The 18555-nt window shown below is 39.2% G+C and overlaps 1 protein-coding gene across 2 annotated transcripts in view; it reads left to right on the plus strand.

Moving 5' to 3' along the window:
* The window catches only part of TRIT1 (tRNA isopentenyltransferase 1), a gene marked incomplete at its 5' end in the record, with an annotated part of 49771 nt that extends 32778 nt beyond the window's left edge, over window positions 1–16993 (plus strand). Inside the window, 9 exons of one of the 2 annotated variants that reach the window (XM_081307738.1) lie at window positions 3129–3227; window positions 3926–4071; window positions 6959–7101; window positions 9221–9332; window positions 9728–9840; window positions 10083–10160; window positions 13054–13163; window positions 13689–13806; window positions 16128–16989. In XM_081307738.1, the coding sequence (XP_081163864.1) occupies window positions 3129–3227; window positions 3926–4071; window positions 6959–7101; window positions 9221–9332; window positions 9728–9840; window positions 10083–10160; window positions 13054–13163; window positions 13689–13806; window positions 16128–16297 (1089 nt within the window). In that variant the 3' untranslated portion in view covers window positions 16298–16989. Of the gene's footprint in view, window positions 1–3128; window positions 3228–3925; window positions 4072–6958; window positions 7102–9220; window positions 9333–9727; window positions 9841–10082; window positions 10161–13053; window positions 13164–13688; window positions 13807–16127 lie in introns of both variants that reach the window. The other variant, XM_081307739.1, reaches the window with a different exon arrangement.
* Window positions 16994–18555: the final 1562 nt, after the last annotated feature.

The raw sequence follows: 18555 nt of genomic DNA on the forward strand, positions 1-18555 counted from the left end.
AATTCACAAAGGAAGAAATACAAATAGTGATAAACATGAAAAAGGTTTACCCTTGCTGTTAACCAGGGGCATGCAAATCAAATAATGAGGCAATTTTTTTTTTTTTTTTGCCAATCAAATGGGCAGAGATTAGAATGCAGATAATAATTCCTGCTCTACGTACTTCACAAGGCTATTATATCAGATGAGATAATGTATATGAAAGCTGGTTACAAATTAATACATTACCAAATGTAAGTTTTTGCTATAAGACAGTTTGGTTTTTTCAGAAAGAACTGATACAAAATGAAGAGCTAATTAAGATTTTTAAAGGACTTGGAATCAACAGGTGAAGACTTCATTAGATCACTTTTAGGCTAGATTTATGAATTTTGGGAAATGCCTCAATTCAGAACATCAGACTGAAAGTATCTTAAAAAAAAGTCAGTCTTTTGGTTTTGTTTGTGATAGGGTCTCATTGTGTTGCCCAGACTAGCCTCAACTCTTGGGCTCAAGTGATCCTCTTGGCCTCAGCCTCCTGAATAGCTGGAAACTACCCCAACCTACAACCCTCTGGCTCAGTCAGTCTTTTTTTTTTTTTTTTTAATTGATTTTCTTTTTTAAATACATGACAGTGGAATCCATTACAATTCTTATAACATATACAGAGCACAATTTTTCATATCTCTGTATATAAAGTATGTTCACACCAATTCATGTCTTCATACATATACTTTGGATAATGATGTTCATCACCTTTCACCATCATTGCTAACCCCCTGCCTCCTCCTGTCCCCTCCCACCCCTCTGCCCTATCTAGAGTTTATCTATTCCTCCCATGTTCCGCCTCCCTACCCTACTATGAGTCAGTCACTTTATACCAGAGAAAACATTCGGCATTTGTTTTTTGGGGGATTGGCTAACTTCACTTAGCATTGTCTTCTCTAGCTCCATTCATTTACCTGCAAATGCCATGATTTTATTCTCTTTTATTGCTGAGTAATATTCCATTCGGTCAGTCTTCTTTTTTGATGTGCTGGGGATCCAGACAGGTCCTAGGCAAGTATTCTACCTCTATCTTCAGTCAGCCTTCTTAATTTGACAGGTGAATGTTCTGAGGCCCTGAGAGAAGAGTTTTGCCCAAATTACAGTAGTTTCATGACTTAGGCAGACAAGTTAACCCTTTTCCCACCTAATACTTTCAATTATATCTCCTTCCTTCTTTTCTGTTCTCTCCCCTTCTGGAGTCTTATCAGTTTCTCCCTTTCTTTTCTTTGTTCCCTTTCCCTTATATATTATATAATTGAAGTTTTATTTTACTCCGTTATTTTTGTTGTTGTTGTTGTTAGTAGTAGTAGTAGTAGTACTAGTAGTAGTAGTAGTAGTATTAGAGTAATAGTAGTACTAGGTAGGGATTGAACCCAGGGGTGCTTTACCATTGAGGTACATCGCCAGCTCTTTTTATTTTTTAGACATGGTCTCACTAAGTTGCTGAGGCTGGCCTTGAACTTTTAATCCTCCTGCCTCAGCCTTTTGAGTAGCAGGGATTACAGGTGTGGACTGCTTCCCCTGGCTTTACTCTGTAATTATATGTTCCCTATACTTAAAGGGAGAATAGAGAATTTGTTTTTCTTTTTAGAAAAATAAAGGGTTGGGGTATAGCTTGATGGTAGAGTGCTTGCCTAACATGTTGTGAGGCCCTGGACTTGATCTCCAGCACTGCAAAAAAAAAAAAAATAAATAAATAAAATAAATAGTGTTTTTTTTCTTTGTGATCCTTGATTGAAAACATCTTTCTTCCCACTCCATCCCAGCTCACCCCAATATCTGTCTGTCTTCCTGTCAGTCTATCTCTGTCTCTGTCTCTCTTTTCCCACCTCTCCCTCTCTTTCCCTCTTCCCATCCCTCTTTTTTTCCTTTACTAGAAATTGAACCCAGGTGTCCTCTTCCACTGAGCTATGCCCCCATCCCTTTTTATTATTGAGATAGGAGCTTGCCAAGTTGCTGAGGCTGGTATTGAACTTGCAGTCCTTTTGCTTCATCCTCCCAAATTGCTAGGATTTTAGGTGTGTGCTACTGTGCCTTGCCTCCCCAACATTATAAGGATTAGTTGGCTTCTGTAAAAAGAGATCATCTATTTGTGTGCCCACAATTGGCTGGCAAAGGGAAGCAATGTGTACGTGATTCCTTATCTGGATACTAAAAGTCTATTTTTTATTATATTATTTTCAAAATAATTTATTCTCAGAATAATAATTCTCAGAATCTGTTAAAGCAGATAATTATCTGTTCAACAGAAATTTTTAAAAGAATCCAAAGTAGCAGGGATATAAAAACAATAGTGACTAATGTAATTTGACTGCTTACTATTTTTCAGGCATTGTAGCAGCTTTATATACGTACATTATTATATATGTTCATAAGAACTCATGGGGATTTTACAGAGGGGAAACCTGAAGTTCAATGTTGAGAACTTGCCCAAGAACTGGAATCTGAAGGTTGATGTCTGTCTATTTGTTTCAGTTTATCTGGTGAGGTATCGAGTGGCTAAAATGTTCATTGCTACCACATAATAGTAAAAACATGCTAAGAACTATGGCTTAGAGAAACCAGAAACCAGGTTATATTTTTTCTTAGAAGGCAAAAGTCTCACACTGAATGTCACCTTGGTGGCTTCCTGAGCAGCTTCCACTATAAAGTGGAAGGAAAGAGAACTGGAAGGAATTACCATCATACATTTGTATGTGGTTTATGCAAGTACCTCCAGAGCTAATTGGAAATTATTCTGAACTTAAAGGAAATGTTCCAGGCTGGTATCAATTCATTTTGGTTTCTACCTTTGCAGACAAATATGCTTTCTTGCTGATACTCCCTTTACCAAGTGAGTCAGACTTCTCTCTCTCTCTCTCTTCTCTCTTTTTTCAAACAGTACTGGGGATAGAACCCAGGTGTACTCAACCACTGAGCTACATCCCCAGTCCTTTTTATTTTTCGTTTTGAGACAGGTCTTTTCTAAGTTGACAAGGCTGGTCTTGAACTTGCAATCCTTCTGCCTCAGCCTTCCAGTAACTAGAATTACAGGTGTGCACTGCACCTGGCAGGATTCTCTTCTTAATATTAAACATCGTGATGTCTTTCTTAATGTTCACATTGAAGATATATTTGCTCGAGACAAAATTCCTATTGTCGTGGGAGGAACCAATTATTACATTGAGTCTCTGCTCTGGAAAGTTCTTGTTAATACCAAGGTATGTTTAGTTCACTTGTAACTCACTGAGGAAATGAGTTCCTCAGCTAGTTTTAGTGGGAAGAAAATTGACTCTTGCTTATTTCTTGTACTCAACAACTGTAATTTTCCTACTTAATATTCTGAAGCAAATGCTACCTTTATATTGGAAGTGTGCTCCTCAAGGCTGACCTAAGGGCAAGGACTGTGGGTGGGAAAAATGTTCTTCTGTGGATTAATTAGCATCTCCATGTAAGTAAACAGTCCATTAGTCTGATTCAGCATTTCCTAGCTGGCAGCACAGTATCTGTGACTGAGAGATGTCTAACTCGGCCTTTCTTGTGGAGATGCTACTGTGTAGGGTGAGACTTTACATATGGTAATGTGATGGCAATTCTAGTCTGCTGTTTGAGCTAGATTCCTGGATATTAAAATAGATGTGGTAGCTCTGGTACCTGTTTGTGCTTATGACAAGAAAGCAAGGGTAGATGAGTATTTCCCTACACCATAAGCCCTCATTCCTCTTTGTTTGCTGTGGTCTCACAACACTTACCATAGCGTATTGGAATTTTGGGTTTATGATCTATCTCTCTTACCAATGGTAAGATCTGACTCATCTCTATTCTGTATTCCTAACACTGAGTAAAGTGCCTGGCATATATGCTCTCTCAATGTTTATTGAATTGTTGATTAAATTTACTCTAAACCTTCATTTAATAGTCCCAAGAGATGGGCACTAAGAAAGTGGTTGACCGAAAAGCGGAGCTTGAAAAGGAGGATGGTTATGTACTCCACAAACGCCTAAGCCAGGTAGACCCAGAAATGGCTGCCAAGTTACACCCACATGACAAGCGCAAAGTGGCCAGGTAAGAAAGACTGGGCCTGCTGCCCTGGAATTTTTTTAGAGTTGAAGGGTAGTAAGATGTTCAGTTTGCCTAGGTGACAGAGAGGCTTGGTAATAGCAGTTAGGGGAGATTGATGTGTTGTTCCAGCTCAGCAGTTTAGGAGGCCCTGAGTTCCTGCCTCAGCCCAACTCCCTCAATAAATACTTGCACCCTGCTTTGTTGTTACATTTTAAATGCATAGTACAGTATCATTTCCCCCTAGGGCCTATGTAATCTTGCTTCATTTTCTATTTGATCTTTGCTTGTATAACAGTTTTCATATAAATTTTTTCTGGCATGCAGTCTGTTTACATTGTGATTTGGGTTTCATAATTGATTGTGCAATGCTGAATTCTGCCCCAGCAGCTTTCCCAGTGGGAGGTGGATTTTATAAACTGTCTCATAGCTCAGCTCACCTTTGTACATGGAGATTTTCTTTTGCAGGGAACAGAGGTAGTGAATGAACTCATAAGGTCATGTTTCTTAGGTTATTTGGAATTGCAGCCTCATCTGTTAGCTTTGTTTTTCTGCAGTGTTGGTAGTAATTACCACATCTGACAGAGTGAAACATCTAGTGAAGGACTTACTATACTATATGAGTAGTTATACAGATTAAATATTATATTGATATTGTATTGGTGTTGATGGCGGTTATAAAGTTTTCCACTCAAATGATTTTTCTAGATCAGTGTTTTTTTAATCTTTTTTTCATTATTTTGCCCCCCAGAAACCTTTTTAGAACTTTTTTCCTAATTGTAAACTCCTCCCCTCCCACCTGAAAGAAACTTTACACTAAGAATAAGGTCTTGAAGCTGGGTGTGATGGTGCATGCCTACAATCCCAGGGCAACTTTAAAAAGGACTAGGGATATACCTTGGTGGTAGAGTATCCCTGGGTTCAATTGCGAGTACCCCCACACCATACACGCAAATAATAAGGTCTTTTCAGGTAGGGTTGTCCTTGGAGGGGCACATACCATTGTAAGTTTTATTTACCTCCCCCATTGCCTTTTAAAATTGGTACCAGGGATTCAACTCAGGGGCATTCAACCATTGATCCACATTCCCAGCCCTATTTTGTATTTTATTTAGAGATAGGGTCTCACTGAGTTGTTTAGAACCTCGCTTTGCTGGGGCTCTCAGACTCCTAAACTGCTGGGATTACAGGTGTGGGCCACCGCTCTTGGCTTTATTTACCCCTTTGAAAGCAGTATCACCCTGATAAGAATGCCATGTTCTAGATTAATAAAGTTTATATTTTGCAGTATCCAAACATTGTATTTTAAGCATTTTAGTAGAAATCTTTCAATTTTTATAAAACTCAGTAACACAAAAGTAAACATTCATTTTATATTCTTTTTTAATTCTTTTATGACATGAGTTTGATTTTTATTATTCTCTCCTTGGCTAATCGGTTTTTTCTTTCTTATCACCTCTCTATATTTGCTGAGGTAAATTAGTAACCCCTAATTAATGAAATGAGAGTTGTGCCATATTAGGGGTTACTAATTTCCAAGAAGAGTTCTAGAATCTCTCCTTTATTTATTTTTGTTTTTATTTTTTTGTGGTACCAGGGATTAACCCCAGGGATGCTTGGCCACTGAATTACACCCTGAGCCCTGTTAATTTTTTTATTTTGAGATAGGGCTTTGCTGAGTTGCCTAGGCTGGCCTCAGACTTGCTATTTTCCTGCTTCAGCTTCCTGATTGACAGAGTTATAGGTATGTGCCACTGTGCCAGATTGTCTATCCTCTAGAGAGGATTGGAGGACAGATTTTTTGTTTGGTTGTTTTTTTGGCAGTAATAAGGATTGAACCCAAGCCCTCATACATGCTAGAAAGTGCTTTATCACTGGGCTAGCTTCACACCTAACCCTTTTTAAAAATTTTTTGAGATGGTTTAAGTTGCCCAGGCTGGACTTGAATCTGCAGTATTTCTGCCTTAGTCTCCGAGTAGCTGGGATTATAGGCATGCTCCATTACACTTGTCTGAAGGACTTTTTATTTTTCTTTAGGGTTGAGTTTATAGTCTAAACTCTAGATAATTGTGGTGTTCTTTACATTTTGCTTTTTTTTATGTGTTCTGGGATTAAACTCAGGGCCTTGTGCATGCCAGACAAGGGCTCTACCACTGAGCTTCTCTCCAGCCCTCTGTTACATTTTTTTTCCTCTTATAGATCCTCTTTGACCATTAATACTGAAAGACAAGGGGTCTTTACTCTTGTGTTTGGGTTTCAGGAAGTGGAATTGGGTCAGGAAAGGAAGGATCACTTTCAAGCTGATAAATTGCAATCACCCAGAGTGGTGGAGTCTAGATTTGGGAGTTCAGTTACCTGTGCTGCATAATATAGTAGATCCAGACTAAAGTGGATTTCTTCAGTGATCTTTGTGCTAATAGAGTACTGGATTAGCAGGAGCATTCCTCATTAATTTTAGACATATTTAAGAAGAAAGTTGATGAGCTGGATATACAGCATACTTTTATACTGTGGGAAAGGCACTCCAGCGAGACCAGACTTGTTAGCTTGTTCAAACTGTCCCACATAAGCTCTTTTACTGCTCACATGAAAGTGAGTGAGTCCCATTCTATTTATGTATAAGAAACCTGTAGTTTCTGAACCTATTTACTGATTTTAGAATGCATGTGTAGAAGAATAGTATTATTTCTCATTTACCTAGAATTTTCTTTAGAATTCTTTCCACATAGCTATAGGAATAGAGTAACTCTGGACCTTGTTTTGGGGGACTTATGCAGTGCAAATGAAAGTGAGGCTTTTTATTATATACAGGTTTTTCTCCTTGTTTCACTTGAGAATGAATATTTCCTAATTGTTTTTATGGGTTCCCTCATCTCCTTTGAAACAACTTTAGGAGCTTGCAAGTGTTTGAAGAAACAGGAATCTCTCATAGTGAATTTCTACATCAGCAACATGCAGAGGAAGGTGGTGGTCCTCTTGGAGGTCCTCTGAAGTTTCCTAACCCTTGCATCCTTTGGCTTTATGCTGACCAAACAGGTAAAACCCTTTGTCCTAGAGACTATCTGAGGTAGAACTAAGTTACTGTATAGTATATAAAATGCTTGGAACTACAAATGGCTCATAATAAGCACTAAACTAGTATTAGCCATTAAGTTTATTATCATTATTAATGTGTGCTGGGATTGAACTCATTGACTTAGATGCAATGCCCTTCTTCTAACTGTCTGTTTACAAAGGCAGGAAAGGGCAGCATTGGTACTAGGATAGATGCCAGTGTGAGAAAGGAGGGGATGGGTGGAGGAGGAAATAAACTGCCAACCAGGGAAGGTCCAAAGGAGAAAGAGAAGAAGGAAGGCTTCCTCTGGAAGAAGGTCTGACCTCAGGGTTGACTGGAGACTGGAATTCTAATTATTCTAGAAGTAGTAGGCCTAAAAAAATGGATAATATGATAGTTAGCTTGCCTGATGTGTTTTTCTTGCTAAAGTATAATAATGCCCTGTGATTGTAGTAACTTATTCATCCAGCAAACATTCAGTAAGCATCAGTGAAGTGTCGTGTACCCAAATATTCTGTGTAGTACTTGGGTTTCAGAGATGAATAAGAGAGAGTGCTGTGGAACTACAGAGGATGGATGATGAGCATTCTTCTAGGGGAAGTCAGGGATCAATTTGTAAAGGTAGCTGATGAGCTAGGACTCGGAAGATGAGATTATTATGTGGATAGGTAGTGTTACATAGTAATTAATAGCACAGGCTGTGAGGCACACTGTCTCATTTCTCATTCTTGCTCTGTCACCTTCTACCTATGTGAGTTTTTAAGACAAGTTGGTTTACCTTTCTGAGCCCCAGTTCTCTTATAAAATGGAGATATTTATATCTTATAGCACCATTGAGGATTATATGAATTAATACATTTAATGTTGTGGGAGGGCATGGCTCAGTGGTAGGGTGCTTGTTTGGTCCCCAACACTGCAAAATAAGGGAGCATATAAGTAAAGTACATACAAAGTTCCCAGAATGTGCCTTGGTACACATGGTTAAGTCCTCAATAAATGAAAACTTTTTAGGAAGAAGAAAGGTTATTATTATTACAAGCCAAGAACTAGCAATGATAGAGATTTAGAAGAGCATAACTGAAATGGTGAAAATTTGTTGTTAAATTATTCTCAGTTTTGAGTTTATAGAAAAAGATAATTTTTAATAATGACATTTTTGTAAATAAAAGCCTGTGCTATAATTTATCATAAAATAATAGTATTTGATTCATGATAAACCTGTTATTGGCTACCATATCTGAATGATTATGACCTCTCACTCCTTGCTCCTTTATCTGTCTCAGTTCAAGATATACCTAGGATGATTTTGTGTTAAAGTTCTGCATTCTTATCCAGGGTGTCATCTGGGGGATTCCTTTTTTTTTTTAATTAAAAAAAATTTTAAAAATTTGTTGTAATTAGTTATACATGATAGTGGAATATATTTTGTATTTTGACTTCTCATTCTTCTGCTTATACATGTTGTAGGATTACATTCGTCATGTAATCATTTATGCACATAGGATAGTAATGTCTGATTCAGTCTATTGTCTTTTCTATTTCCATTCTGCCTTCCTTCCCCTCATCTCCCTTTACTAATCCAAAGTACTTTTATTCTCCCCCCACCCCACTTATTGTGAAATTAGCATTTGCATGTCAGAGAAAACATTCAGCCTTTGGTTTTTTGGAATTGGTTTATTTACTTAGGATGATATTCTCTAGTCATCTGGGAGGTTCTTAATGGAAAGTAATATGAAGTTAGATGAGCAAATACAATGACCAAAACTAATAAAGATAAACCAGGGGACCCTCAGCTGCCTGCCTCTAAAAAAATGAATATAAATTTCATACAATAATATTTACCCTTCATAATATCTATAATTTTATGCTTTGGGTTTATATAATGAGAAGATATGTGATTCATTCTGGCTATTTTACTTTTATTTGGAGTTGTTGAAGTGTGAGTAAATATTACATGAATTATTATAAAATCTTTGAAGTCTGAATTCTTTCTTCCATTTGAACACATTTTCTTCTTCATAACAGCCTGTTCATTCATCATGTAAGTGTACAGTAGTTACCTGCAATGTATTGCTGGTTCATGGACTAATTTGATTCAAGTTCTAGATGAGCGCTTGGATAAGAGAGTGGATGACATGCTTACTGCTGGGCTCTTGGAGGAACTAAGAGATTTTCACAGACGCTATAATCAGAAGAACATTTCAGAAAATTGGTGAGGATTTAGCTATTACTCTGATTTACTCTCCATCCCTTGTCTATGGTTGAAAGACCATAGATGTAATACTGGTTTTGGATCTACTTGTTTCTTAGCCTTTGTCCTTGGAATTGGCAAGTTTTTTTGAAAGGAGGTTTGGTGTACTTGTTACAGTTGCAATTTTCTCATCTTTCAGACATTCAAAGGAGTTACTATACGAGGAAGTAATTTGGGAGATAGTGGGGAGGGGAAGGGAGAACTTCAGTGTCAGGAACTATTCAGGATCTCAGTTTCCTATGAAATGAAATGAAATGAAATGGTTCTCTGAAATGAAATAGCTCAACTAGATCATCCAAGGCCCCTGCTAGCTTTCAGAGGCAATGGCTCATCTGCTGATGCTCTCCTGTTCCCAGCCAGGACTATCAACATGGTATCTTCCAATCAATTGGCTTCAAGGAATTTCACGAGTACCTGATCACTGAGGGAAAATGCACACCAGAGACTAGTAACCAGCTTCTAAAGAAAGGTGTGAATTCCTCCATCTAACTAGTCTTGGACATCCTTGGGTGACAGTCTACCCTGCTGGTATGGTCTGAGCAAGAGCTGAGGCTAGAAGAGTCCCAAATTACCTTCAGCTCAGAATTGAGATTATCATCCTTCAAAGCTAACTGTGTGCTGATTTTCTCTGCTGCTGGGCTGGGAGGGCCTGCCTTTTGGTGGGGAAAGATATACTTACCTAAATGTTTCTGTACCTACCATATCTTTCAGGTATTGAGGCTCTGAAACAAGTAACTAAGAGATATGCCCGGAAGCAAAACCGATGGGTTAAAAACCGGTTTTTGAGCAGTAAGTCTCATGTTTAACTTTATTCTCTGGGCCCACATTTTTAATAGAATATAGGTATACTCTGAGCACCCAGAAAGTGAAATTTAGTGTCAGACCTGTTCTAAGATTTGGGACCTGACCTAGGAGAGTATGTATTACATAAATGATTGTTCAAGGATAATTTTTTGTGACACCTCAGGAAAAAAATAATATGTTTCCATTGAGGAGTATTCTTTATCCCTTCACCAGATGGTACTGGCTGCAAATAGGTATAAGACAGCAGCTTCTTTGGCAGAGTTGGTGTTTGGTGCTGATTTTAGCTTTAGTTTTGCACCTGAAGAGCAATCAGAATTCTGTTAAGAGCTTTCCTAATTAAAATAGTTCTTGGGCCAGATGATTATGAGTAAACCTTGCTGGGTGTGGTGATGCTCACCGGTGATCCAGCTACTCAGGAGACTGATGCAAGAGGATTGCAAGTTTGAAGCCAGCCTTGGCAGCTTAGCAAGACCTGTCTCAAAATTTTAAAAAAAAACTGTTTTTAAAAGGGCTGAGGATATAGTTCAATGGTGAAGTGTTCCTGGATTCAATCTCTAGTATGGGGTGGGGACAAAACCTTCACCACTTATTCCAGCCTCCTCTTTATAGTCAGACATGGTGCTTAAGTTGTTTCAATTGAAACTTTAGTAGAGCAGAACTCTTAAATGAAGAGGAAGAAAATTCTCATTCATTGACTCTGTACTGTGTCTTTGGCACTGAACTTGGTGATGTACATGTATTATTGAACTTTCAAAGGTGGGGGTTTTTACAGATGAAAAAATGAAGTCCTGAAGAAGTTAAATAACTTGCCTCAAATCCTCTATAGTAGATATTGAATGCAGGACTGACTTTAAAATCTACACTTTTGTTTCTTTTAGTTATACTGTTAGCTAGACAACATTAGTATTGGGCCTTGGTAAGAAATTGTGTACTTTTGAGCTAAAAGGAGATTAATTTAAATGAAACTCCATTTTTATCTGTGGATACTTTTTAAATATACTATTGATTCATCCTTTATTTACTATTTGCCAGTAGACTTTTGCTTTCAGTTACAGGGAAGGCCCATTGAAACCTTCACCCCTGCTCCTTAGTGTGTATTCTGTGAACACATAAAACACCTGATCCATGTTGTAGACCACTGGATTGCTATCTTCTACATATCCTTCTTTACCTGCATGTCATGATAGAGGGGAAGTCTTTGTGTCATTTAAAGTTTAAGTTTAGTACTGCAAATTTCAAGTGCAGTTTCTCTTCCCAAGTCTGACAATAAGAGTAACAAAAGGCTTGTTTGTAATAATTTGGAACTTCCTCCTGTGGTAAAGCCAGAGTCACTCCCCTATCCCTGAGGGGAGGGGTTGATAGCACAGTGTGTCATATGCCTGTTCCTCATTCGTGTATGTGCCAGCACAGTCCTGGTGCTAGAGTGAAAGGCACAGCTGCTCTGTAAGTCAGGACCCACGTGTGATTGGTCAGGGTTGGTCTGCTGGGATAAGGTTCTGGCAAGGAGCCAGAGGGACTTCCCCACCCCAGCTTGGCCTTGGACCCAAGCCAGAAATAGCAGCTGGGAGCCGAGAACTTGTTGAAAGGTGCTTAGACAGGGCACAGAAGCCCAACAAAGGACTTAGAGGAGAAAGGAAAATGTAGAGTGGCCTGGAAACAGGTGCAAAGCTTAGCCAAGGCCAGGTGTACTGTGGGTGCCGCCTGCACCCTCCCAGTCTCACCTTTCCGTGTGGTGGCAGGTGCAGCCCAGTCTAGTTTGTAAAGAATCTTATTTGTGGTTGGCACAATCAAAAGGCCAGCACCTGCCAGACGTTGGCATTCTGATGCCTTTGATGTTTTTTTGTCCTTGGGGTGATGCTCTTTGCCTTTAGTCAACTGACTTCACCTACCTGCAGAAAGCAATTTAGTTTGTCTGTAGACTGAGGAAGCTACCAGCAAACAGAGACTAAAGTCCTGCTACATGGATGGCTCTTGGGTGAAATGCCTGCAGCTATACTCCTTGCTATCTTCAGCCACATCTCCATTCAGAAGTATTTACCAGTGGGAATTTCTTGAATACTCCTCTAGAATAGGCTCTTAAAAGAAGGGAGTCATCTAGATTAATTCCAGGACATGTTTGTAGTTCCCAGATTCTGCAGCTTCCTGGCTCATACTATTGTTCCCAGCCCATGGTCATCAGCATGCTATCAAGGATTTTCATGAATGCTAGGCTACTAGAGGGATATGTCTTCCCTGAGACTAATGTCTGCTCCCAAAGAAAGCTGAGAACTCTCTTGCCACAGAGTGCCATAATTGTAAGATGACATGGAACTCAGACATGTAAAACTCTTTATTTCCTTCTATTGTGTGCTGTCTTTATGTTGTAGCCCATACAGTGTTCACTAGAGCTGTTACTCCATTTTGATTTCTTTACTGATTAGCTAGATTCTGCACCTGAGTCTCTGGATATGTAACCAGACTTACTAGCTGCAGACTAGTTAACTTTCAAGATCTTGCCAGGTGTGGCACACCTGTAATCCTAGTGACTTGGGAGGCTGAGGCAGGGGATTACAAGTTTGAGACCAGTTTCAAAAACTTAATGAGACCCTGTCTCAAAATATAAAAAAAAAATAAATAAATAAAAAGTGTTGGGGATGTAGCTTAGTGGTAAAGCACTCCTTGGTTCAATCTCCAGTACACAAAACAATAAAACAAAATAAAAACACCAACCTTATAGGTCTTTCTTGGATTGTGGTTAATATTTATAAGGATGAGTAGTATGGACAGAATGTTTATTTCTTTGGCCCTGTGTGTTACTCTTGAGGGTTGTAGAGTCCTAGGACAGAATGGATTGGGTCTTGGAGGATGACCTCTCACAACTTTTCTTTGTCATCTTTAGGACCTGGTCCCAGTGTCCCTCCAGTATATGGCCTAGAGGTGTCTGATATCTCAAAGTGGAAGGAATCTGTTCTTGAACCTGCTCTTGATATAGTGCAAAGTTTTATTCAGGTGATTATTAATCATGGAACAGTTTATTGTAATTTTCCTTCACTGATATTTTTGTTACTATGTTGGGGAACACACCTCTTTTTTCAGGGAATAAAGCAGATAGGGCTGGCTGCTTTTAGATCCCTGGTCATTGTGTTTCTACTTTCACATTTAGAAAGGTTATTGCTAAGTGGACACGGTGGCACACGCCCGTAATCCCAGCAGCTCAGGAGGCTGAGGCAGGAAGATTGCAAGTTCAAAGCCACTCTCAGCAACTTAGTGAGGCCCTAAGAAATTTAGCAAGACCCTGTCTCAAAATTAAAAATAAAAAGGGCTGGGGATGTGACTCAGTGATTAAGCACCCCTGGGTTCAATCCCCTGTATCAAAAAATAGAAAGGCTGTTGATAAAATTTGTTCACAGCCTACCTGCTCCACTGGATGTAAAAAAAAGGAAACTTGGGAAAATCCCATTCCCTTAATATCAGAGAACTATACCCAAATCTCTGAATTGATTGTTCTCCCCTTCTCTGCCTCCTTGTTTTTAGGGTCACAAGCCTGCAGTTGCTCCAATGAAGATGCCATTCAGTGAAACTGAGAATAAGAGAAGTTACCATATGTGTGATCTCTGTGATCGAATCATCATTGGAGACCGTGAATGGGCAGGTAGAGTGTGGGAAAGGCATGGAGAAATATGTAAGGGTGGGTTACCTTGCCTTCCTTAAAATTTAAGGTCTTTGGTAGGTTGAATGCTGGGGTCTGCTTATTTGTAAAGGGAAAGCGAGATTCCTCTAAGAGCCTGTGCTTAAAATTCCTTGGAAGCTTTCCCAATCTGGGGAGTTGTCTCTGCATTCTGAAATAAAAAGAATATTTTACACCCTCCAGCTCTAGCTGGAATAGGTAATTGCTACTCAGAGGTCTGCAGTTAACTTTCTAGAGCTCCTTTGACTTCAAAATCCTGCCTGAGAGAAATTTCTTGGCCTTTCATGTTTAGAACTCAGTGGGGGTGACATGATTGTAAGGGAATCAAGTCACCTCATCCAGGAACCTGAAGAAGCAGAAGCATAGCTGGGAGGGAGCAGAAGTGCAGTTACTTCTCTGGAGCACATTCCTCAGAAATAGTTATCTCTTCAGTACTTTTCAAGGTAATTTGTTGAGCTAGTGAGAATGGCTCAACTGTGATGAAAGACGGAACAGAAACTAACAGTGTATATAAAGAAGGAAGAAGGTAGTGCACACTACCACCCCCAGGCTACCTGCCCTAAGGCTCTGCATCTCAGCTTTAGAACTTAGATTTGCCCCACCATAATCACCTTCCACCTCTGTATCACTCTCCTGTGAATTTCTGTAGTCATCTAGTCAAAGCTTAGGGGATTCATCCCCAAGCTTTGAATCTAGAAACATGTAAGGCTAGCTTCTTTTAGGCACAGTGGGGCTTATAGTTTACCCAGTGGCTGGAATCCTTCTGTTCAGAATACTGCTTTGCTTAGATTCTTAGAGAAGTAGATTTTTCTCCTCATATCAACCAATAGAATGATTAGGTCTATTAACTGGTAACTGGCAAAATGAACTCCATTGTCAGAGACTGGGGATGGCTGTGATTGCCTAGCCAGCAGAAGAAGCCTTGATTGTCGTTGGTTTATAATGATGAAAGGGGAAGGGAAAGAGAGTGACTGATTGTTTCATAAAGGAAACTTAGTGGTTCGATTTGTCGAATGTCATTCAGGGGGAGCCTCAGAGAAGCAACATTTGTGAGCCTTTGTGAGCTTAGCTGTGTAAGCCTTTCTATAGTGCCATCTGTCAAGTCCTTGCTCCCATCTCCTGCTGCCATGGAGAGCCAGTCCAGAGCCCAGATTTAGCCTTAGGCTCTAGCTGGAGAACAAAGCTGACTTTTCTCCCCCAAAAAACTGTTCTTTGACTTCTAACCTCTTTCTTACTTATGCATGCTTCTAAGCCCTTAAGGGTAATGTTTTTTTACTATGCATAAAATAAATTTATCAAGTTGTCCCTCACTTTAGGCATTTCCAGGAGACATTTCCTTGAAGAAAAACAGGATAGGAAAAATGAGACATATTATATGAGTTAGTCAGAAGGTGAGAACTGTCTTAGGGGTGAGAGGTCAGCAATAGAATCATACCACAGTGTGTGCTCAGCTTCACTGCTGGACTCAAAGAAGAGGTGGTCAGAGACAGCACCCCTTACTATCTCTCTGGAGCATTGTGTGCTCACAGAATGGAAGCCTTGTGGGTTAGTCCTTCAAATGGCTTATTTGATCCAGGACTAGGGATATCAGACCAAGAGGGACAATGTGTAGAGCTGGGCAGGAGTGGGAGAGAGGCATCTGATATGTTTGGTGCTACAGCGTGAGGCATAGACAAAGATTTGGATTTCTAGCCTTGTGAGTTGAAATATATTTGTAACAGGAAGCCCCATACCATAGAGATATGATTCTGGAAAATGAGGTCTAGCAAAAGAGTTTACCTGTTGTGTGACTTTGGACAAAGTGTGAGACCTCTCTGAACTTCAGTTTCCCTCTATGTAAAATGAGCACAAGAGCTGGGCAAGGTTGCTGTAATCCTGGTGACTTGGGAGGCTAAGGCAGGAGGTTCCCAAGTTCAAGGTCAGTCTTGGCAACTTATTGAGACAAAATAAAAAGGACCAGGGTTGTAGCTCAGTGGTAAAGTGCTCCTGGGTTCAATCTCTAGTATCCCCAAAAATAATAAAATAAAATTTTAAAAAGCAATATTGTCCTGAGGGTTAGTGATATGATGCACCTAGCACTTGATACATGGAAGTTCTTTCTGACTTGTAAGCTAGCTGGCCATATAAATTATTTTTCCTTTAAAAAATGCTAAGCAGGTATACTAGTTTATTTGTCAATCCTGTTATTTATTATTAAAAATAAAAATTATGTAGTTAGATTGCTTTTAGGATTAATTCTAAAATGTCCTAATGAGGCTTTTGTTTGTTTGGTTTTGTCTTATCAGCACATATAAAATCCAAATCCCATTTGCACCAACTGAAGAAAAGAAGAAGATTGGACTCAGATGCTGTCAATACCACAGAAGGCCAGAGTATTTCCCCAGACTGTGACAAAGAATTTAAAGAGAAGGGATTCTCACAGCAGCATGATGAAGAGCTGAAATCCAGCATTTAAGAGACATGTTCGGTGGCTTTTGCAAAGGTGGTGGGAATACAGTTGAGGATGGAGGGCTGTGCCTGTCTCCACATCTGGGCTGAGGAGTACTGTTTAGAAAGCCTCACCATTTTCTTTCATTCAGTGGTGTGGTTTAAAAGTCTCATGTTGTCTGTAATGGAAACAGCAGGTCTTTCAGCTCCTTATGTGGCTGTTGTGTCAGGGTAGGAATTTTTTTCTTTGAACTTTAAAAGATTTTATTTTAAAAAGAAGCATAGATTGCACATTTTTATACTTGAGGATCTTTTTAGTGGTGAACACCAGGATTCATTACATCTTTTAAAAGAAGTTTTTTTTTTTTTTATCCCTGATTCTGGATAAAATTTCTAATTTCCAGATGCTTCTGTAGATGACTGAGATATTGTGTGCCACAATTCAGGAATTCTGGATTTGAGTGGATGGCAGGAAAGGACGATCCCCAGTAAGATGATTAAGTGAACCAGACAAGTTCTTAGAATTCCACAGTGAAGGAGGGAATCAAACTAAATTGCTGTTACCTGGAACTTGAAGACTAAAGACTTTGAAATTCTTTGAGCTACTACTGTGTGACAATTGCTATAATTGTTGTGTTCTTGTTGAGTTAGAAATCTCTGTTTTAATTGAAAGCCAAATAAAGTTTACGAAAGCCTCTTTGATATTAAAAAAAAATGTAAGCCTGCATCCATTTCATACACAATATGCTGTTATCAATTTGATAAACTTTTTCTCAAATTTGACATTATTCATAGACTTACGTAGCAGATATCTGTTAAGCACTTACTCATGGAAGATATCCAGAGAAGGTCTTTTATTGAAGATTTGTTATTTCAAGTTGAAGTGCTCTTTCTGGAGTTATTGAGCTGCCAACAGTATTATATAAATATTTACTTATTTGTAACAGAAAATTAAGCATTTTTAGACATACAAGTCAGCAGCATTATACATCACATTATTTTGGCAATCACCACTGCTATTCCAAAACCTTTTCATTTCAGACAGGAACTCTGCATTCAATAAGCAATAACTCTTCCCTTCATAACTTGTTCAGAATCTGTTATGTAAGAGGCCCTGGACTAGCCTTGAGGGAATATAGAGATGAGATGTGGTTCTTGCTTTCAGAAATCTTGTAAATATTGTATATACACATAAGCCACTAGTCTAGGAAAGAGTAACCAAAAGCTGTAAAAACTAGAATTTTGGTTTAGAGGGAAAATGAAGAAGTTGTAGAAGGAGGACCATTTCTGCTGGATCTTAAGAAATTTTTGGTAAATGTGTTATCTGTGCATAGAAGAGAAGGTAGAGTGAAAGAACTGTATAACTTGATGGACCTTTTGGACCTTTTATCAGTAAGTGCTGAATTTCAGAGCCTCACTACCTTTCACTGATTTGATTCTCAAGAATAAATTTATTTTCCAGGTGCGGTGGTGCAAACCTATAATCCCAGTGGCTCAGCAGACTGGGGCAGGAGGATTGTGAGTTCAAAGCCAGCCTCAGCAATTGGAGGTGCTAAACAACTCAGTGAGACCCTGTCTCTAAGTAAAATTCAAAATAGGGCTAGGGATGTGGCTCAGTGGTTGAGTGCCCCTGAGTTCAATCTCTGGTAAAAAATCAAACAAAAAACCCCAAAGAACAAGTTTATTCTCTGGTCAGAGAAGAAACTGTCCTTATACCCCAACCCATCCTGTTCTCATTTGTTAAGGTGCTAGCAGGATAGGAAGCCACATCTCACTGGGTGCTAAGATGAGTGCTTCCTGTGAGCCAAGCACTTGAGATACATTATCTTCCCACCAGAGCCCTGGGTGAGAGAGGCTGTCCATTGCTGTGAACCAGTTGGAAACCAAGGACAGCAAAGGAGCACAGCCAGCAAGCGGTAGAGCTGGATTTGAGGTGAGACTGAAGACACTAGCTGTTAAGTCTTGTGTTAAGCTAGCTGTTTCTAGGGATGAAGCTTAGTTTCTGAAATACTCTTCTCAAGTTGCTAAATATGTTTTCAAGCTTAAAAAAAGACTCTATGGACAAGCAGGAAAGACTAGTTTTAATAATCTTGCCCCCCAAAGCCTTTAATCCTTCCATCTGAAATACCTAGAGCAATAACTTCATCACTATCTCTTTGACAGTTGGAATTCAGGAATGTTTTTATCTCCACCCCCCAAAGAAGAAGACAAAAAACCAAAATGCTTAATATTTATGAAGCATCTGCTAAACAATTCAGTGAGACCCTGTCTCTAAATAAAATTCAA

This window comes from Spermophilus citellus (assembly GCF_964194105.1).
Source record: "Spermophilus citellus genome assembly, chromosome: 9".
NCBI lineage: Eukaryota > Metazoa > Chordata > Mammalia > Rodentia > Sciuridae > Spermophilus > Spermophilus citellus.